At 41.4% G+C, this 23,213-nt stretch overlaps 1 protein-coding gene across 1 annotated transcript in view; it reads right to left on the bottom strand.

Moving 5' to 3' along the window:
* The window catches only part of spata5 (spermatogenesis associated 5), a 127,744-nt gene extending 104,776 nt beyond the window's left edge, over positions 1-22,968 (bottom strand). Inside the window, exons 1-11 of the mRNA XM_022189722.2 lie at positions 22,540-22,968; positions 21,403-21,527; positions 21,138-21,295; positions 20,449-20,507; positions 19,434-20,087; positions 19,135-19,264; positions 18,919-18,975; positions 18,489-18,612; positions 15,926-16,027; positions 15,508-15,661; positions 706-863 (exon numbers count right to left, since the gene is read on the bottom strand). Coding sequence (XP_022045414.2) covers positions 706-863; positions 15,508-15,661; positions 15,926-16,027; positions 18,489-18,612; positions 18,919-18,975; positions 19,135-19,264; positions 19,434-20,087; positions 20,449-20,507; positions 21,138-21,295; positions 21,403-21,527; positions 22,540-22,708 — 1,890 coding nt within the window. The 5' untranslated portion in view covers positions 22,709-22,968. The remainder of the gene's footprint in view (positions 1-705; positions 864-15,507; positions 15,662-15,925; positions 16,028-18,488; positions 18,613-18,918; positions 18,976-19,134; positions 19,265-19,433; positions 20,088-20,448; positions 20,508-21,137; positions 21,296-21,402; positions 21,528-22,539) is intronic.
* Between the last annotated feature and the right edge of the window lie 245 nt (positions 22,969-23,213).

Raw genomic sequence — 23,213 nt, forward strand, 5'->3', positions numbered from 1 at the left:
GTGCCAATAAGATCTCTGGAGGCCCGAGTACTACTGAGTATGCAGATGCTAGAATTGGTCAAACAAACCAAAAAAAATACTGTTGCAGGAACTTGTATATAGCTTAGATGGCTTTCTTCCACAGGAACGTGGAAGAAGGCATGAGGTGGCACGAAAACAACAAACTCTCGTTCTATAAGCACTTAGGAAATAGAAGAATGGAGAATTTGCTGTTATATGGTGAATTTTACATTTATGATGGTGATGCTTGAGAGGAGAAGACTGCTCTACTCAAGGAATACATTGAACATGGAAAACCTGCACTTGCTTTTTGTTGAGATAAACCATTAAACATTTATTTTCCCTGAGTTTATCTCATCAGCACTGAAACTTGCACAGCCGTTTTTCATTGCTGCTCAGAAGTGCCTACCCTGGAGTTGATACTTTTTCCTCTGCTGAGTATGGTCCTGAAAGAGATTCTACTGGTGCATCTTATTGGTCAAACACGCACAAAGGTTTGGGCTGCCCTAAATGCTCTGTACTGCTAATACTACTAGGCACTTTGTAGTAGCCAACAAGTTGAAGGATTCATCGGAAGTTATGTTGCTGGCTGTCCAACAGGTCTTAAAAATAGAAATAAATCTGGTGTGCCAACAGACTAAGAGCATGAGTTAATGATGGAAAAAGAAAGAGAGAACGAAAGGTGACTGTGAGAGGTTGTTGTACCTTGGGGACATCAATAGCAACCTCCCTCATGGCGCTGGGCTTCACAACAGACATGGCCCATTGGAGGTCCTGCAGAGTGACGGTCACCATCCCTTTGAGCTGTTGGTCTGATGCCGCTTGATGGGAGCCTCCCAGTGCTCGTCTCAGTGCATGCAGACCTGCATAGAGAGAATTTACATCTGTTAAATGTCTCATTGGAGGCATGACCAAAAGCTTAGAGGTTTTTACTTATCTTTGTCTAAAATGATGGAAGGATGCTATCACTTTAAACCAAGTTTATGTATTAAAAAAGGTTTTTGCAGATGACATCCAAGCTCATGTATTACAGAAAAGCAGAATCATTTGGAAAATGGAAGGCTGTGTTTTGTGGTATCTAAAAGATCTGAAACTGGTGCCTAAAGAAGCAATGCCAGTGTCGTTGTGGCTTGAGGGTTTTTCATTTCAAACCCATCCTCACCCATTCCAACTTTTAGCTCAAAACAGTCAGGCTTGTACACGCTGTGATGATACACACCTAGCAAATGCCAGCCTCAAAATGAACACTAATTCCCCTTTTGATGGCGAAAATAATTGGGCCTGTATTATTCAGGAGAAAAGAGAGTAGGCCGAGGGGAAGGGAAGTGTAATTGAAGTGCTTAAGGTTTGAATACCTTCAGTCTGCATCTGAATAAAAAGACGACAACAAAATAAACACGGATGTGTCAGTTTCAAGAATGAGCCTTTGTTTCCCCTTGCAAAAGAGGTCAATGCAGCTTAATCTGAAGGAGAAAAGATCTGGGCACAGTCAGCGTTGCAAAATGGTGAGGTGATGATTGATATATAACACATATTTCTAAAGAAAATTTTCTCAAAAAGACCATAATTATTAACTGGAAAGGTTATTAAACACGTCTTTGACCCATAAAAAAGCTTGTTCATTGTTGGATTCCCAGCAGCTGTGGTCAAGTGCCTTGTTTAGTGGAAGCTAAACAGCATACATTGAGAGAACTTCCTTATTATTTTCCAGTTTTTCCACAATCAGAAATGAAGCAATGGAGCCATAGGCATTCTGCTACAACAACCGCAGTTGTTATCTATGCCACAGAGGGAAATGAAGATTGATTAAAGACCTTGTTCTGAAGCACGTTCTCAGCAGAGGGAGTTCTTTCAGTGTTTCATGCTTTGGTTAAGTAAGAGTTTGCGGCTTTCTCCAAAACAGTTTCCAGAAATTATAGCAAGAGCTTGACATACAGGTAATGACAGAAATCTGCACACATTTGTAATGCTGCTATAAGCATCAGTTAAGTGCACAGGGAGCCTGCTTGGTCAAATAGAATTTTAGATTCTCTCCAATTTGGGGATAAGAGGTCTGCAGGTAGGTCTGGTCGCAATATTGCATGCAGTCATTACTAAATAAGTAGAGAGGAATGCGTGAGAAAAGCAGAAAGTAAAACTACGACACCATAGAAAGCACCATGTGTGGATCAGCTTGCATCCAGCTGCACAGATTTAACCCCTACAGGTGGGAGGACAGGTCTTCTCTGAGTTAATTACATGCTAAATGTGGGCAGTGATTAGTAGTTACAAAACCAGTTCACAACCACGTTTCTAACCCCAGAGTTGAGTAATAGTATATTAGAAACACAGCCATTCTCAATGCACATGTGCACACATCACACAGACGCACACACATAAACTCTTGGCTTCCTCTTCTGAGCTAAAAGGGGCTGGGGTGGGTGGGTGGGGTGGGGGGAGTCCGGGTGGGAGATGGAGCTGCGAGGGCTGTAGGGGAACGGACGTGGTCCAGGGCTGGGGGCCAAAGAGCAGACGAGAGGGGATTTACGATCAGACAAGACTGCATCCTGTTTATATTTTCCAGGACCCGTCTGACTAGACAAGGGACAGAGGGACAGAGGGACAGAGGGACAGACAGACAGACAGACTTAATGCAAGCAGGTTTGTCTTCCGTGAGCACTCCAAACTTAGGTCAATGTTTTCCCCAGTCCCGGCTCCCTGGTGTATGATGTCTTTCTCTCGCTCTTTCGCTGTCTATCCACACACACCCACCCTCCCTCCCTCCCGCTCGCTCTCAATCCCCAGAGGTCCAAACATCCCATCATTCCACCTGGCTGCCGCTTCAGCTCTTCATCTGCGTTAATGCTTCGGACTGGCGCTGCTAAGACTGCACAAAAACATCTGGTCCGAGTGGAACAGACGAGGCAAGACAGGATAGGATGTGGAAGGAAGCTGGGGTGAGGAGGGAGATGAGGAGCACCAGCCACAACACCATATGCACTAACCCCAAACCATCAGCTGCCTGCCCTGGGAAGGTGGAGGGCTTCAGAATCTTGAAATAAGGAGAGGATGATGGAAGAGGGAAGAAAACCTCCGAAACGGCCGTGTTTTTATCTGAATGAAGATAAAAGATGCTTTCTGCAGCTGAAGATGACCCCCAAGGGTCGAAATTTCCCCCTACTTTCTGTGACATCCACAAAAACACAAACAGCATGGGCCTAAAACAATCCATGGTTTTATTTCTAAATTTCAATCCCTAATCCAACACCCACATTCAAAATCAAAATGTTCTGCACTAAGCATGGACTTACAGGTAGTTTTAAAGTTTCAGTCTATAGTATGGCTGCATAAAAGCCCCGAAAAATGAAAAGCGCAGCTGACAAATGTTTAGTAAATGTTTCACCAAGAATTATCTGAAAATGTCTGGAGTGAATCGAGCACTTTGCCAGTGGTAATGAAAAGCCTCGCAGAGAAACAGCCTGACCAGAGGGGAAATAGGGTTCATAAGCCGCAGAGCTCCGAGTCAAGCCTGGATGCCCGGGGGGGCGGCGGAAACTTGATTCAATGATGTGACTTTAACATTTTGCTTTAGGGATTCTCTCTCCTAACTGCTCTTGGCTGACTCCGAGCACACATTTGGTTTAGTTATGAAAACATCCGATGGGAAGGGAGGAGGAAAAAAAAAAAAGAAGCAACACAACACAACTTAATCTGAACCTTATGTGGACTCATTTTCCTATTTCTCTCCTATTTTTTTTGCACTGCTGCCTTAGAGAATGCTTCAAATCTGCAGGGAATTGAGAGAAAAACGGGCCCCCTAAATGTACAAGAATGCACATTTGCAAAACATCACACCAGCACCCAAACTAGGTAAGGAAGAGAGGGAAGAACACATTTCGCAGGGTTGGGGTTGGCCAGGGAAAAACAGAGGAGAACGATTATTATTATTTTTTTTTTCCCCCAACAGGCATGGTCTTAATTACATGTGTCCAAAACAGACCTTCCCCCAAATCAAGGCCTTCTCTTCAGGGGTCACCGCCGCTGATGCTCATACCAAATTGGCCGCCTATACGGCAGAATCAAACTTCTGAATACAAAAACTAGTCAGAGATACTTCAACTGTGTATGAGAGCAGAAGGTATTCTCATATTCTTGCAGGCTTTGATTGCAACAGCATTAAGTTTTAACATGATCAATAATCAGCTTCTATCAGGGATCACGACTGGAAGAATCTCGACTGGAAGCTGTGTGTTTGTTTTTCTACAGGAGAATATGTTGTAGTTCTACACAACAGGAACTTATCCCAGTAATTACTGAGTCACTGATATCTTTAAATACCCACATCTAGCCCATCCACATATGAAGTACAGGTAGAACAAATTGCCCAGTGCAATCCAACATCCATCCAAAACTGATCCTCATGACCAGGAACAGGTTCAGGAACAGGCATAAGGCTGCTGTGTTGCTTGATGAACTGTATCAGTTATACCAAGCCTGAAGGATTTAAGATGCTTTTATTTTTTCATTTTGTGCAAATGCTCCTACTGTCAAAAACTGCACAACCGCACAAACACAAAAGAATGCACTGCAGCCAGCAGTTTGAGGGAATGACATCTCAGCATGCATCAGCAAAGATCGGAAGATGAGCTATGTTCAATTAAAATGGTGACAGTAAATCTGTCTGACAAACACTGCTGTGTAAATGTTTCAGGCACTGACATGATAGTTGGGTTGTTTTCGAAAATAAAGCTATGAATAGGCCTTACTCATCAATTAACTCCATATCGGTGCCTCTTTAAGGTGCACCCTGGGGTCACTTGAGGAGGGTTCTGATGACTAGAGGAAAATACAGAACAGAACTCAGCTAAATGACTACGATTTAGGGAAAATAAGCCAACAGCAGTTTGCTGAGGAATCATTCAGTCCTGAATCATTTGTCGTAAAATACAACAAGGCTCTTTTTTTATTAGCTGCTTCCCGATTAAACCCAAAATTTACCAGTGGGTTTGAAAGGCAAATCGTTTAATTCTACGTGTCTCGTTTTAAAAATCTGTTACTTTCACACAAACTAAATTCTGCAAAAATAAATAAATACTTAAATAAAAATTAATTCTGTGCTCCATGGTACAACAGGGAAGCTGTCAGTGATTCATCTACAACCACACGCCCAGAAGGAATAAAAATGGGACAAGGGAAAAAATTAATACATTTTTTAAAATGTTCAAAAACTGCTTGGGGTTCAGAGTCATAATGACAGCTAAAAATTACATCAGTTTACTTGTAGCAGTGGCCATGAAGTTCTGTTCACTTCTTAAGTGCTTCATACAAGGTGCGGTAAATTTATTCACAATAGCAATAAATCAAATCAGTATTTGATGTGACCACATATTGCCCTCTTTCACGGGTTTTCAATGCATTTCATTTATACAACTGAAAATAAACTCAGTGAAATGTCTGAGATTTGCCTTAAACTTTTAGTAAGGGAGAAAAAAAGAGTTAGGTGTGGAGAGGTTAAAAGTCTTCCAGACTTCAAAAGGGAAACCTTACAGAGCTCTGTTGTCACAGACAGCAGATCATCACCCCAGAGTTCAGGAAGGTGTTTTAAAACAAGTCCATCTTCAACAGAGTATTTCACATTTCAACACAGATAACCTGGATTATGTGGCGTGTTGTGTTGCATTGTGTAGCGCTGCATTAAAACACCCACAAGCTTGAGCACAGCACCCCAGCAAAGCCGCCTTCGAATGAATGGTGAAATACTTTGGGCATTACAGCATTACAAAACCGCAGGAACGTCTTCATTACTCGCCGGGGCTTCCGGAGCACTCTTTGCACCTGTATTTACAACACCCAACATCTGTTCCCGGAGCTGAAACACACCAATAATATGTGCTCTTGAAGTGCGCACACACAAACACACAGAGATGACAAAGACAAATACACATGCTCGCACACTCCAAACATGCGGAAAACGTGTGCAGGCATAAACACACACACACACACACACGCGCACGCACATACACACTTACAGTACATGTTACAGAGCGCACACACAGCTGTCACTGGGTAAAGGTAAGCGCCGGGGTTAAGGAGTACAAGCAGCACATTTCCGGATTTTATAAACAGAGGCCTCAAATAAACTTCACATGCTGATCCGACTGATATTTATGTGACCTGTCCTGAAATTCCTTAAGTGTCTTTAAAAGGACAAACGAGTTGGGAAAAGCACTTTATAAGGCAAGGCTGCCGCTGTAAACATCAGCAAGCATTTAGCACTGTTTGGTCCATTTAGTCTTCCACTGCAGAATTTATGTCAAACACACAAAGCTCAGCTCATTTTTGCTGCCGTTTTTCCTCCTCATTTCTACACAGTGGAGTAACCTCTAGTCCCCATTTCCTGCGTCTGTTGACCATGAAGATCAATAGTTTGGGTTAAAAACGCTCAAGTACTCAATATTTAGGTTTAGGGGATTTTCACTAAGCGTGTTGGCCAAATCAATTTGCACATTTGCCGAGTAAATCATTTAGGGTGGTTTAGTCTAAGTCGGAGAAGTTGATGCTAAATATCGAGCCTGATCTTTGGCGTCAAATAACCGGCTAACCAAAAAGCTTTCAGCTGACACGCTGCAGAGTTTTGTGTTTATTATTGCACATAATCAATTTTACTGGTCCTTTTTGTTCCAGTGGGCTTCCCCTGTTTAGAGCCGCTTGTAAACAGTGTGTCCGGATGTGGCACAAACCAAACAAGCACACATAGGCATCGACGCTCGAACAAACATGCACACTCATACACACAATTTGCACTGTTTAGACTGTGGAAATGAGTCATCTGCTAGCACCGGGATCAGTTGAACGCCAACAGGACGACAGAGAGACGCCCAGAGTCTGCGAGGCTCCACAAGACCACATGATAGCTTCCAATACCACACGGAACACCTAGAGGGATTCATTATGAAAAGCTGTTCTGTATAATCTGTGCCGAGCCGGGAACAGAGTCAACGTAACGTTTAGGGAAATAAGATCAGTACAAATCAGTGCCTTTGTGGTTATATTAGAGGAAGTCTTTGTCAGGGATCTTGAGGAAAAAATATAATTACAGCACCCTAGATTGGCTGTCTCTTAACTGTTTGAATCAGCCTCCTTTACGCTTTTCCTCCTTTACTTTCATATACATTATACACAGTGTAACAAGTAAATTAATTCAAAGCTCTTGGCAGTTCTGTGTGTCCTTCAAAAACATTCTTAACTGATCCAAATCTGTAAATTTTTAGCACACTAGCTCCTAACCTTTTAAGCTCATGAATTCCTAAATGGCTGTGTTGCCTACTTATGGCTTCTTATCACAGGCAAAAGTCTCAGTGTTTACATGAGCGATGATAACTGTATCTATGAACTAAAGTGTGATAAATTAGTGGAAAACTGCAAACATGTGGGGAAGAAACATCGTCAATTTTCTCTTCCTTTTATTAACCCTCTGAAAGCACGCCAGCAGGTTTGAATATTATCTTTTGGGGGAAAAGCACCATAATTTTGACATTTATCAGAGCAAGAAACAGAAAAAGCAGACAGAACTGTCAGATTTCAATGAATAATGAGAGATGGGCTGTTCCATGAGGAAAACTAGTCAAATCTAAGCTTAAAATTGTGATATTTTATCAAAATCACTTCATTCTACATCTCTTGTGAACATATTTGATCACTGAAATGAATACAGAATGGCTAAAAAATGGTACACAGAGGAGCAAGTTGTTGGAAGATACAGTCAGCGTGGTGGAAAAACACAAATAGTTTTATATCTAAAGCATGTGGAGCCTTTGTAATCTTTTCCAATATTGGTGGGGACTTGTACATACGAATAGTTTTTTTTCATTTTTTTGGAAAGAGATTTAACTTTCTATTTTTTGTTTTGCTTTTATTATTATGACCTCTGAACTCTGCTATACTGCAGAAAACACATTTTTGAATTCTCTCTACTTGCAACCTAGAAAAACAAGCTCACAGTGAGTTAAAATGTGACAGGAGCAGAAATGTCCAGATATTTCTTTAGGTTTCGAGGGTTAATCTCATGAATCCACAGATTTATCCCAAATTCTGTATGCATTGTAGAAAACCTGGTGTATTTTAAAGACATCGTTTGCCATTTAAGGATGAAGGATGCAAGAACTATGCACTGTATATAAAGGCAGTCAATTACAATGTTGGATCGTCACCCAGCTTTTATGCTGACTTTAAGTCTGCGTTCTTAAAAATCTTCTTATTTAACATACAATATCAATGAAAATATTAAAGTTGATAATGGTGGTTTTCCTATATTTTACAGCATATTAAACTATTTCGTCTCGCTTGTATAGAACTTCAGCTGCTCAGGCGTGGAGCCGCAGAGCAGCAGGTCTGCAGCTAAACTGCAATAAAAACGTGGGATTTCTGTGATGGCTCCATCTATGTCAGCCTGTCCTGTAACTGTGTGCTCGCTGACAAACGTCTGACATAAACCCGAGTCAGAATGACGTGACGAGGAGCTACATCAGATACAACAGGAACGCTGTCAGGAAAATGTTTATAAATAGAGTTCGTGCTGTGCAGGCTGTACATTTTTCTGCTGTGACTAACGCAGTCCAGCAGATCATCTTAATGTGTACATAAATCTGTCAGCTCGCATGAAACTATGATGAAAGCCACGTCCTCTTCAGACAGAAAAAGTTCAGAGGAGGGGGGAGTTTGATCGAAGGTCAGCATCCACAACTGAATAGAAACTAAAGGAGAGAAGAGGTTTAACTCTTGTGGGCTGTTTATGGACTGAAACTGAACATCCTGACTCAATGACTTTTAGGAAAGGAAATATTAAAATAGAGGAAAATATATCCCTTCTAGCAAATGTGGTGAAGACCGTTCAGCAGCTGCTTGTTTACCTTCTCAGAAATATCAAATTTGACCACTAGAGGTCCTCATTTAGGGCCACTGCAGATCAGCTTCAGAAGGGGGAATCTTTTTTCCTGCATGAGTTAGAAGTGAAGCAGTTCTGAAATGTAATTAAACACTTGAATAAAATGTAGAATTTTTGATATACTTGTACTGTAATTCAGCTATTACTTAACTTTTTGTTTGTGATGGAGAAATAGCCCACATATTGTCAGTACTGTTACATGTCACCAGACTCATCCTTTGTTGCTGTCTGCCATATCCCCGTCTTACCTCCTGTTATCCAATTGCCCTTTTGTTCTGTTGTCTTACCCTCGATTGAACTATATGCAAATTAACCACTGTCTACCTTAGTATTTACTTACAACCCCCCAACCCTTCCTCTGAGATGTTCCTTTTGTCTTACCCTCTGTATTTGCATACAGCCCCTCCCTACCCTCTGATCCACCCTCTGGCATCCCTATAAAAAGGGAAATCTCCAAATGTCCTGGATCGGCTTACCTTCACAGGCTCATGCTCTGTGTTGGTAAGCCCACCGTATGACGGAATACCAATAAACACCCCACTACAGCAAACTTTGCAGAAACAAGAGTGAAATTTCCTCAACATTTGTTCCAGAATAAACACTATTTTTTTCTATACAGGTTTACATGATCAAACACTATCAAACCATCAAAAACGACTCCAATTTAAAATTTTAAAGCTATCATGAGCAGTGGGTTCCATGTTGGGGGTTGGTGACTTTGTTAAATCACTTCTACAACACACCTTTCCACGTATGCATCTTTATACTGGCTACACCTAGGCATGTGTGACAAACGATTGTGGCAAAACCAGATGGTAAGCTTTCATTTCGGGGTTACTGCCTTTTTAGTTTTGACCTCAGCGCAGCACTGTGAAACTTCAAAGAGTTTGTGTGCTGTGGGTAAGTTGACAGCTACGGACGAAAATCAACCCTGTAAAGTTGCTAAACAACCCTCAGGTGGTACTTGCAAATAAATGCCGGCAAGGCGATCATGACTCTAAAACTACTTAATGCCAAGTAGTCATGTCCTGTAGTTTAATTTAGAAAATACATTTAATACATACACAGCAAGTTGCATTAACATATTCTGTGCATGCACAATACTGTAGAGCATGCACACTATTGGCCTTTGTAGTGTAGTCATTGCACATACACAAATCAGGGCTGCATGTGAATATCCGTAGAAGGGTCTGGAAAGACTTGATGGAATTTATGTCACGTGGACCCTCGCGTACTTGCAGATGTGGAATGTACAACACAGACCTCACTCTGCTCTCACACCAGATTCACGCTAGTTTCAATGATATAGTGAAAGCATGGTGAGCCAGTCACAGGGCTATGGTACGTGTCCACGGTGGGGGTTTTTAGACACAACAAACTGTGCTGCTTCCCAATGCTGGACAGATTCAATCAAGGGCTGTCAGTTCCCGGATTTTGAACCGGACCAAAACGGTGGTTGGTTTGGAATCTTCCACGTGTTTTGCCAAAGAAGTTACCGGTAATCAAAATGTGTTTCTGTAAACATTTAGGCTGATAAATAAGCCATGCAGTTGTTGAACTGCATTGTAGATCAACAGCTGTGACCTTACCTCAACTTTACGCAAATGAAGAGCATTCGATGCTCTGTAAATACATCGCCACTTTACCAGGATGCTCTGCATGGTCACGTACATAGACAACGAATAAGGAGTGTGGAAATGATCGATCCTGCTGACCCACTGGGAATCTCTGCCAAGTAGCAAAGAAACTCATCTGGAGTTTCCTGGTTGTTTTTGACTTTTATTTGTCACCAAATCTATGTATTTATTGAGAAAAAATACATTATGTCAAATGAGACCTTCATTAGAAATTTGTAATTTTCCTTTATTCAGCTTAGAATGGTAACGAATGGTCATGCTTCTACCCTAAACAGTCAAATAAACATGATGGTGACTTCTTAATACTTAGATACATTCCGGCTTTCTTCTCTCTCCAGGTTTAAAAATCCTTCCTTTCATTAAGGGATCACAGCGTTCAACCTGGATTCCCTCGGTCAGTGCACATGATGTAAAGCAGAGATTTTCTTAATAATTTGTGCACTCAGTGAAGGCTTAAAAGGGATTTGAAGTGACCTCGATGAAGCAGACTTTAACAGATCTGGTATGAGTGTGCTCTTGCATTACATTACATTACATTCGAAACTGGCCGATCCGTGATCAACTGTAATTAAGTGGCGATTATATAACACATCTGTCGTCAAGAAGTTGTTTCTGGGGCCCAGCACAACTCAGACTGGACAAACAAAAACTTCCCTAATGGCATCAAGATTTCCATCAATTCTTGTGCACACACAAACATGCTCACAAAGAAGAAAACGCGCACACAGTCACTTGGCCTTGTCATCCTTCCCTCTGACTTTTCCTCAGATATGAACAATTGATTTAAATAGTCGTATTCTCTGATCTATAAGCAGGCTGGTATTGTGTTCAAGGCAGGATGTGGAACCCAAGCCTCAATGTGCTTCTTGTGTTTGTGTGTGTGTGTGTGTGCACGCATCCAAGACAGATGCCACAACTGTGTGTGTATGTGCATGCCGTCTGCAGCTGTGCAAGGTGGGGATCTTTTGCGTGACCTGAGTGTGTTGCAGTCGCCATGATATGTCCCCTCATTTTTATTTTTCAGGAAGTGGTGCGTCGGAGCGTATGCTTCCCCAGCAGCTTATTGTTACCTGAGCAGCAGAAGGAAACAACTGCAGTTCCGACTCGATGTGTTTTTGTGCCTCTACGGCTTTTGTTCCTTTCAGTAAAAGCAAAAAAGGAAAAAACAGTTATCAACTTGCATGTGCGTGTGCTTTGTGTGGCTGGATATGTCTATTTATGAGTGGTTTGGATCTTTACTCATAACCTTACATAAGACAATAAGAGTCTACAAAGTTGTTTTTTTTAAAACACACAATTTCTTATGTAAAAAACTTAAACACAGTAATGCACTGACAGAATGTTAAAGCAGGGGCCAAGCTTCAAATTTCCAGTGAGAGGGGAGAGAGTTTCTGGTGGCGTTCGATTATCTGACACCATTACATTTTACTCAGAGTTACGTTTAGAGCTTCCATTGTTTCTCAACAAAAACTCCGCAAAGTGAACTGGAAGTGAGAGAACTTACAAAAGTCCAGGTAATAATCAGCTGAACAGTGAGTTCATGTTGGACCCACTACCCCGATATACAGTCATTTACTCCTGCTATGTCCTGCTGTGGTACTTTTGCTGGCTTGATACCTAAGATAGTCAACTAAATGGCTAAGATAGCCGGGAGATCTACTAAATACAGAAGAGTGGCAAATTAAAGGAAAAGCTGAACTCTTAACCTCCACAGAGAGGGGATGATCTGGTTTGGGTTAACTTGGAGGGAGTAGTCACAGCAGATCAATACAGAGTTGTTCTGACTGAATCATATTATCCTAAAATCAAATATTTCTAGCCTAACTGCTGTGGTATCTTGCCCCCATCCATAGAGTATGAGAGTCACTGAATGGTTTGATGGGAGTGAAAATAATATAAAATCATATTTATATTTGTTTCTTGTCATTTAATTAGCATTAGAATTCTCAGAGTGAAGTTAATGTACTAAACAGTGTCCTCACAGACTACAAACATATACTGTTAAAAACTACACTACACCTATCTGTCAGAAATTAAGAAAAGTGATGATGACTGGAATCACTATAAAATTGGCTGCTGAGCTTTTATTATGCATAAAATAGTGAAAGAGTGAAAGACAGAGCAGCATATTTCAGGTAACCCTTGGCTAGCACTACAGGCCAGATGATTTGTCATACAGTGACTAAGCAGTTGCAACTGAATTTGTATTTCATTTCACCTAATTTAACTTGTATTTTATCATAAGGAGCCAACATAAAGAAATAAAGACAGAACAAATCCATTCGTGCTTTTGGCGTTCGTTCTTGTGTGGCATACTTGCAAAAGCACTTTGTTTGTCTAGTGATTTTGGTTTGGAGATTTTAGGGAAAATGAGCAGAGCTGAATGGGGTTGGGGAGGTTGTTGTCTCCCTCCGGGGCGTGAGGAGGTTTCTCAGAAAACACTGCCAGTCACGTCTGGCCCTCTGTGGACAGTAAATCACACTCTTTGCCGGAGTGCTTCCGCACAGCAGCCCCAGCTCCCTCCTCAGCTGGAAAGGCAATACGCCACGTACCCCAGGCGGTGGGACCACCCAGGAGGCATATTGGGTCACACACACACGCACAGAAAAACAAATAAGCATGCGGTCGTACAATCACATATACCCCCACAATCAAGCACATGCAGCGCAGATACACACATATATCAGCCAAGAGGCTTGTCCTCGGGATGTGAGGTGGGATGGTTTGTGGCACAAGGGGTGAGGGGGCACAGGAATTTCACAACAAGTGGTGGTTTTAGTGGTTTCTCTCACTGGGATCTGAATACCACAGAAACTCCCAACTTCCTCCTTTGCAAATATCAAAGGATGGCCTGGCTGACCCTCTGTGTTCAAAGGGTCTGTGGGCAAGTCAAGCACTCCAAGAAAACATCTCAAAAATGGTTAGAAATTAATTAAAAAAAGAAATATTTCACCAGGAACTGAAGTTTGGGAAAAGGATAACAGGCAGAGGTTAGGTCAAGACAAAGAGGGAAAACAAGACGAGGCCCAAAATGTACCTAAAGCTCAATAACAAACTGTCATTCAAATTTATTTGTTGGTTGAATTCTTCAGCCCACGAGGCAAACCAAACTGCTAAAAGATGGTGAGCAATTTTGGGCTCGCTGCCATGTGCAACTGTGTTTTGGTTTCCCAAATTATGTTGTTTTCGGGAAGTGCAAAGAGGAAATCAATGCAAAGTGAAGCAGTGATGTTTCACAACAACTGCTCTGAGCAGTTCTAGATGCTCTCCTTGGTTTCAGTGGCATATTTATAAAGTTGTTTTTATGACTTTATGACTTCTAAGACTTTCGGAAATTATAACTTTAAACTACTCTGGAAAGGTCTGGGCAATTTCCGCCCGAAATTTCTACTGAGATTTACAGAAAGTAAATTGAATGCTGTTCTTGAACTGTTTGGAGTACATGCATGGTTGGGGTCTCATTTGAAAGCTGACAACCTGAATTTTCACCCAGTGCAGTCAGAATTACTCTAGGTGCTACTGGCACAGAGTATTTCATGTTGGCACACACTGAATTAGGATGAATTTTTTTCTCGCCTACATTTTTTCCCTAATAAAACACCTGAAAATCAGTGTGGCAGCACTGTAAGAGCTTGAAAACACAATATTGCAAAAGCCTGGGGTCTTACATAGTTCAGGTCAAAATTTCAGAGCAATACTACAAGAAATGAGTGTTTCACACATGTATTTGTACTGATATGCTCCGCCCCTGTCAATGTTGGATACACTCTTTATACACTGTGCACACTCTGTACAGAATGGTATAAATTCATTTTCACTTCATTTTCACATTATTTTCATTCCAAAAACTCATAAAGAACTCAAAAAATCACTTCAGATAGGCTTCAGTGTCGATCACACAAACAGATTGAGAGGAATACAGAGAAACAGCAGGTGGAGCCCGGAGCTCACGAATGAAATATCATATAAAGCCGCTGGCAGAGGCGGGATTTATATTCAAGCCATTCAGCAAGCTCATTGGCTACCAGGCCTGTCAATCTAACGTTTCCTCCGGCGTGATTTGCTGAGAAACAAGTCAATCAAGTGATGTAATCGATATCTGTCAGACTCGGCCATGGTTGGCTATATCGCCAAAGTAGGCGGAAACGAGTCACCTGATTGGTTGAAGTCCGGGTTGAAGCGGTCGAGAAGCGTTCAGTATCCATTTTGAATCGCGAACAAAGAAAATAGGACCGTGTATGATAAAGTTATAATAGAAAGATGCAGTGAATATGAAACGCACAGCGCCACCACGCGCCGCGTGCACGCGCACGGAGCCGATCGTTTTCTGGATTTTTTACCTATTTCGAGACATGTTTTGGCCAAAGTATTATACTGGATTGTTTCCTCTGGATGGCTAAGCTTGGGTTCTGGCCAGTTTTTGTGGATTATCTTCTTTTATGACCAGAAACGAGCGTCCAAACTGCGTCGACAGGTGAGCTGTGCACGTTTACATGACTTGTTGTTTGTTGGATAAATGTGTTTATATTACCCGCTGTGGTAATCACATCTGAAAGTGGTTTATACCGGCGGATTCATGAGAATCTCAGCTTTCTATGTGTGTATAGTGTTTGTATAATCGTGTTTGCAGTGTCCTTCTATTTAAAAAAAAGCGTATACCGATAAAAAAACGGCCCGCCCGCGGGCCGGCATACTTTAACGGGAAATTCTATGCTATGATATTCGATATTACCTTGATGGAAAAGGTTTTGGTGTACTAATTTTAGACAGACATCAGGAGAGAGCGAGAATAGGAGCAAAGTTATGTGAAAAGCATATCAGGCCACATGTGAACCCAGATATTCACTGGGCTCATGGTACCTGCAGGTTTCTACAATTAGTAAACGTGTTTGTTTCTTTCCAAAGCATTTTGACTTTCCACGTGACAGCAGGAGAGTGTTTACTCGCCTGCTTCTTTGCAAACAGCTGCAAGATCTGCTCCAACGTATCCATGTGCGGCGTCCGCCAGCTGCGTCAGCTCCTCTGTGGTTGCACTGCACGGGACAAAACTCAGCTGCTTCTGCAAAATATCTGCACGCTCTGCAGCACCAGGAACTCCCACCTGTCATCATGTAATCAGCAGCACAGAAGACACATTATGGGACAGCAAGTTTAATTTGCAATCAGTGCAAGTAACTGTGACAGAATAGGAGGAACTGTGAGGAGCCACCAAAACTGCAAATGGAAACTTGTGGAGATATTTTCAGAAGTGCGATCATTTTAGTCATCGATCCTACAGACAAACAGCAACTCTCCCCAAACAGATGCGTGCTTAATGAAAACTGTTTGAATGCCCATGTTTGTTACCATGTGTGGTTGTACGAACCTCAAGCTCCTTGTCAAAGCGTCCCGGCCTCCGTAAGGCAGGGTCGAGGGCATGAGGCCGGTTTGTGGCCCCCAAGATTAACAGCTGACCTGAGTGACCTTCCTGGAAGAACAAAAAAGAAAGCAGAGATCTGTTAACTACATAGTAATGTAGCTTATATGTGTTATTATGCTGCTGGTCTGAAGAAACTAGATGGACCTGCAAGATATAACATATGATTGAAAATGTATATACTAATCAGCCACAACATTAAAACCCACCACCTAATATCGTGCAAGTCCCCCTGAAGATCTGACCCGTGAAGGTCTGAACTCCATGAGACCTCTGAAGATGTCCTGTAGCATCACACACCAAAACGTTAATGGAAGATCCTTCAAGTCCTTGATGTTGCAAGGCAGGCCCTTCATGGATCACACTTGTTTTTCTAGCATATCCCTAAATCTGAGTGAGATCTGGAGAATTTGGAGGCCAAGTCAGCACCCTCAAGTCTTTGTCTTGTTCCTTTAGAAATTATCTTAATAGTAAATGACGCACTCCTACCAGGCGGTTCATATGATGTTTATATGCACTGACAATGTTCAGTGCATATAAACATTTGGTTATGTACTATAGCTTACCTGACTTTAATCTCCTCAAAATAAAGTCAGTAACTACATGGTTGCTTTATGAGGCAACAATATTTGACTTTATGTAAGTCCATTTTCTTTTCTGGCTGCTTACAATATCAGATTGGTAAAGGTGACACCAATTATCTCAATATTATTTGTACATTATGCAAAACAGTTACATAATCTGTCAATATTTCAACTATACTCTCGGAAAGATGGTAAATGTAGGACTTTTCAGAAGTCTAATTGTTTAATCAGTCACACAGCTTTGACAATTACGATACTGAAGAGCAGAAATTAACATATAATCGATGTAAACTGCTAAATGCCAAGCTTCTACTGCTAAATCTACTCTACCGGCAAATGCATATGAAACCTAATTTCAAAGTGTGAAGTAAAAATGCTGTGTGTGTGACTTAATGACCTCATTTTGTGGCCATCTGGTGGCCCGCCTGCAAGATGAAAAATATATTTTTTCCACCTTCAAAAACTGCAGGGATAACTGAAACACAAATAGATTACAGTGCAAGCAAGAATGCTGAGGAGCAGGAAACGCTTTCTCCACATTCCACAAAACCAATCAGTACCGATGACCTCTGGAAAACAGTCAGGAGCAGGGAGGGGTAGCTGGTGTATCTGTGTAATATCAGCAATCCACGTGAGGGCTTTCTCTGCCGGGGGACGTTGAGATGTACTTTGTAGGACTGGACCCGAATATCCCGAATATCCGAATATTCATTCACTACGGCACTGTCCGGATATTAATTTTGGTATCCGAATATTGCCCCCCTGTCGTCGGACGTCACCGGGCGGAAAGAATATGCAGCGTTACTGTCTTCCCTCCGCCTTCGGCCCACATCGGCTCATCTCGTCCTGTGATCACATAAACATATGTCTATAATATATACACATATGTCGACATATGTGTATGTCGATGTGATCACTCCCTCCTCCCCCCAGACGAAAATATTCGGAGCTCGTCTCTTCCCTGTGCCTTCAGCTCATTTCGGCTCATCCCGCCGTGTTCTTCGGCTCATTTCGGCTCCTCCATTCGTGTTTGTAAATACCACCCGAATGGCCGGGTGGCTGCCGACTCTGACGTCACGCTTCACTTCGTTGCATAAACACAAGACAAGATGCTGAAGACCGGTGTTTGGGAATTCTTCAGTTTAACTAAAGACTAAACGAGGGCAAAATGTGGACCCGGGAGACCAGACGAATGGATCCGAATATTCGGGCCGTCTCCGCCGCCGCCGCCACCGCCCCCCCCCCCCCCCCCCCCCCCCCCCCCCCCCCCCCCCCCCCCCGGTCGGACGTTACGGGGCGGAACAATCCGGATCCGGATATTCGTCATTAAAAGGGCCCGAATATTCGGAGGTCAGAAACCACTATTCGGGCCAGCCCTAGTACTTTGTTGATAAAGTTATGGCAAATTGGCAGCTTATGGCAACCTTGGGTGATTTCTTTCCCAGGCTCCCATTTGGGGTGTGCAGGAGAATCATCTTTTTTCTCATCAGGCACTAACACAGAGCTCAGAGGACAAACGACACCCCAGAGATGCAACCCACAGTGTCTGAAGGCCGTCCAACGCACAGAGATGGTTTCTGCATGACAATCTGCATTTCAAGTGAGGACATATCTTGACAGACTCACATTCTGCTGCAGAAAGCCATCGCTTAAAGTCATGTGTTTACAGAACAAGCAGCTGCTGGTCAGTGTTATGCTGACTGTCTTGCAATTATCAGTCTGATGCAACACAGACTGTTGTATTGATGAAATAAAGGGAAGTCATGTAAGCATCCCTGTAGAGCTGTATGCTAGCAAAATCCTAAAAGCAGGACACACTGAGGACACACCTTCACCAGTTAGTGAAGCACTTTGTACTGCACTAAACTGTATTAAAAGTGTTGTCAACATCTAATAGACAGCATTGTAGTAGACAGTTAATAACTTACTGAACCAATCCCATCCATAAGAGTCAGGAGAGAAGCTACAACTCGTTTCTCCACTTCATTCTGAGCTCCCTCTCGCTTCGGGCACAAAGCATCAAGTTCATCAATGAAGATTATTGCAGGCTGCCTAGCAAACCAAGTAAAAAGTCAGAAAATTACAATTTGTGCTGCATTTTGTTTGAGGAATATGTATTTTGAAAGATGATTGAAAGAATATTTATTACTTTTTGTACATGTATCTTCTAATCTAAGTAATTTTTAAAAAATATCGTATGATACTCTATAACGACCAAGAAAAGACAATTACAAGACAGATTTATATTGTTTGACACCAGAAAAGGGCATAATACAGTGTTCTGCATGTAAAGAAATAAAATGTAAATGCTATTTGTGCTACTTTTTGAGCACAGCTCGCTGGACTGATTGAATTTACCTCTGAGACGCCTCAGTGAATATTTGTCTCAGCCTTGCTTCTGTTTCACCATAGAATCTGCAAAGACAATAACATTTCCTCTTTAGGTCAATAAAACTACTTCAGTATTTATCATTAGACTTCTCATCATGTGTAAAGTGGTCACCAACGTCACCCATACAGAAATAATTATGCTCATATATTCTACTAGGGGGAAAAAATGCCACATGACCGTACTTGCTCATGATCTCTGGGCCGTTGATGACCGTCATGTGAGCTCCGACCTCATTGGCTATGGCTCGACCAATCATCGTCTTCCCTGTGCCAGGGGGACCATACAGTAGAACTCCTCTTGGAGGTGGGATCCCTGATTAGACAACAGTTAATTGAGTGCAATTAGAGCTTTGATTTTTTTCTAATGCAAGTCAAAGCTTGTAAAAAAAAATCTACACTGTACATCCTACATACTAATGGTCAAATGGTACAGTTTAAACCCTTAAAGTAGACATGAGGGATAATTGTACGACCTGACCTACCAAAATTGGAAAACAGCTCAGGGCGTTTCAGAGGAAGTTCAATCGTCTCTCTGATGACATCCAACTGGCTGCTGAGTCCACCAATCATGCTGTAGGTGACCTTTGACCTTTTATTTTCTGCATCAGGATCTGGTTTCCCTGCTCTGCTTTTAAAACTGACTTTGGTGGAGCATGCGAGGCAGTAGAAGGTGTCAGTACTCAAAGCACCAGCAGAGGGTGCTATGGAGACTTTCTCGGCCTGCTCTAAACTGAGGGAGCTCTCCAAACTGACAGCAGTCTCTGCTGATTCTGCTGAAGGATTCTGGGAGTTGCAGGAAGAGGAATCGGGAGCAAGGGGTGAGGAGAGAGAAAGGAGGGGAGCTGGTCGGCATGGGGTGCTGGCTGTGGGACCGGGTTCTCCAGGCGTGCTTGGGGCCACATCGTTGTTGTCATCCACAGTCAGCATGCTGAGCTGCAGGGAGAGATCAGCTGCCGTGGAGTCCAGCACTGAGTTCATCACAGAGGACTCCTCTGTGTCAGGGCCCATTCCTGGGGGAGGCGCCGGTCTCTGGAGGGTGATGCCATCCTCCCCTCTAATGGTCTCGACCCGGAGACTGCATGACCGGCCAAAATAACTCAAGGAAAGGACATTTCCTGGCAGAATGATGTTCCCAGCTGGTATAAGATAGAAACTCACAGTTGTTATTCCAGCAGAGGAAATGTGTAATCTGTTAAATAAAAATGTTATGAGAAGTGCAATTATGTGCAACTTCACTTTGCTGCAAAATAGCGTTAAAATGTAATTATTAAAGTCTGCAGTGAACAATAACGTACCGTATAGCTGAAAAGGATAATAAATACAATATCTAGTTGCTTCACAAACAAACTGTACATTCAGAAAATGGCTAAAAATCTTATTAAGATATTTAAGGACAGAGTGATGAATAGAAAGTACAAAACTAGACGTGGTAAATGGCATGCACTTGCCACTAATATTTTATAATCTTGCAGAAGTGATATAAAAACGTGACCTCACCCAAAGTCCTCAATAAGAAGTTCTTGAATTCATCTGTGTCTAGTGTGTCATCCTTTGACCTGAGAAAAAAATGCATTGTTATATAATATTTACAGATAATATTTATTGTTTGATTTTAACTGTTCACGGATTGCTGTGCCTTAAAGTGCAATTGAATATTGCAGCCAGCAGATGGCAGTCTTTAACTAAAATACAAAACGAAAAAGTCCAATCTCTTGAGCCAGTGACTTCAAAAAGGAGTGAACTATTATTGAGATACCAGAATTTTATTAGAAAGACTTTATCTCACATGACACCTTCACCCTGTATCTATTTGAATCTGGATTCAAAATTTCAGATGCAGATGATCATGAATGATATTTCTTATTGCAATTCAAATGCTGTTTCATGATCTCACAAACTCAGCACTGCAAACCTCCAGTGTGACAACAGTTGAATGGTCTCCTTTTTCACAAAAACTATATAAAGCCATCATGAATATAGAATTTTTTGCACAACTATTTATTAGACTACATTAGATTTGCTCAGTAATCTGGTAAATATGCGTACAATTACTGTAATGCTGTCTCTTTAAAATGCAAATAGGACATTACTTTGTTGTACTACAATTAGTAATTTCATTGACTGTGCGATTTCAATCATAATTTCATTGACGACCATTCAGTCGACGCAAATCAGGTGAATCTCACCTGTTGGAGAGAACCACCTCTTCAGCCTGAAGCACAGGACCTGTTATCGGGTGCAGCAGCACCTCGTCTCCTGACTTAACTCTCAGGTTGTTCAGGGCACACTTCTGAAGGCCGACTTTTCCACCTGGAAAGGAGGCGACAGGCCACCCCAAACACACCTGACGGTCAGAAGAAACACAGATGATTATTAAAAGGAGCTGCAAATTATTTATAGGCTGCTAAAAGTCTGGAAACTGACATCTTGAGTAGAAGATTCCTTCAATACCTCTTGCTGTCCTGCAGGGCTGGTCAGGAGGACTGGTCTCCCGATGCATACACTGGCTGACTTCATTGAATTAAGGCCAAGTTGAGCTAAAGTTGACCTGCAACTTTTGGGTGTTTTGTCATCAGCTGTGAGATAAATTAACAAAAACATAACGATGAAAGAAAACTAAGGAGAAAGTACTTGCATTAAATAAAAATACCCATCCTGAATGTTTCATGGTAAACATAAAAACCATTCAAATGTTGCAGTTTGTCCTGGTGATGATGGAACATGTGGAGAAGGAGGGGAAAAACTGTTTGCAGTTTGGGACCCAAAGTTCTAGTACAATCTGCTCAAGCATATCAGAACAGTTAAGTCAACAAGCCCTTTTAAGCGTCTTTTGAAAACAGATTTTTATCGAAGAAACTTTACTGAGTTTATTCGAGTTTTAATTTCTTTTGAATGGTCTTTTATTTCTGATCATAATGATTTTTTTTCCCTTTTCGAACACTGTATTTTGCTCTCTTGAGAAGAACTTTGTTTTAATTTGGGCTTTGTAAAATAATCTAGAAACAAAAAAAATATCATTCTTAGTAGCATTACTGTATTGTAATATTAATAACATAGATAGTTATTAACAATATTACTATCAATTACTTAAACACAAAAGTACTAGTAGGTAGAAATGCTTGTTCGTGGATGGACTAGTTTGTTGCACGTAAAACGAAGGACATATTTTCAGAATTTTGCACTTTCTTTCATCTCAAAAGGATAGACTTACATTTTTTCCAAGTTTGCTTCTAAATGCCAGTCAAGTCCCCATGTGAACAATGTTCTCCTGGTATTATAATTTCTTCTTTTCACACTGGACAATATAATAAAATGTACAGAACGAGAAAATTTTACCCGTAAAATATAGTTCTGGAAGATACAACTTTTATTTGTCTCTCACTTTGAATCTAATTTACTTCAGTAAAGAGACAAAACTATGAATACAAGTGCATCAGTGATACAGGTGGAGATGCATCCAAATGCATCAGGAACTACTGCAGATCTTCCATGTTTCTACTGCAGATAGCTGAATTTTCTGAACGCATCTACAACTTATCTTTGTATCGAAGCATGTTAATCGTTTGGGGTTTTGCTTTGAAGCCTTACCTTTTTCAATGAAATCGATGACAGTGAAAGAGTTAGGATTTCTGCAGCGTCCTCCCTCCAGACCAGCTGTTTGCGGGCTTGAAGAGTCATTTGAGCCCTCCTTCAGTACAAGTGAAACGTCCCCTTCACTCGCTTTTTTCGATTTGCTTTTATTTTTCTTTGAAGACATTTTAATTGTAGAAACTTTGCCCACGTGAAAGTGCAAACATGTGTAAACATGGAGCGGCGTTGTAAACTTCCTGGTTAAAGTTTAGTCCCGCCTCCTTTTACCGTAAATCCTGCTTTGTCGGGCAAACATTTTATGGCACACTGAGTTTTATATTTATTGCATCAACAATTAAAAAATGTATTTTTTAAGAGATTTAATTAGTGAAATGTTATTTATAATTGGACAAAAATGTTTTTAATTAAAAAAGTTATCTACAAAGGCGTGAAATTGGAATCTTCTTGAGAGATTTCTACAAACTATTATAGAAAAATCGTTTAATTTAATTTAATAACACAAAATTTGATACATTAAAACATAGTCCGATCACTTTTATGGTGTCCTCTAATATTCGGCATATATTTCAGATGCCAAAATGCTTTATTTTGTCATTTTAAACGCTTTTTTTGGATTCCTTGTTTACTTCTTCGCGACTGCTAACATCTGGACGACGAGCTACATGGAACGG

This window comes from Acanthochromis polyacanthus, chromosome 10 (genome assembly GCF_021347895.1).
Source record: "Acanthochromis polyacanthus isolate Apoly-LR-REF ecotype Palm Island chromosome 10, KAUST_Apoly_ChrSc, whole genome shotgun sequence".
NCBI lineage: Eukaryota > Metazoa > Chordata > Actinopteri > Pomacentridae > Acanthochromis > Acanthochromis polyacanthus.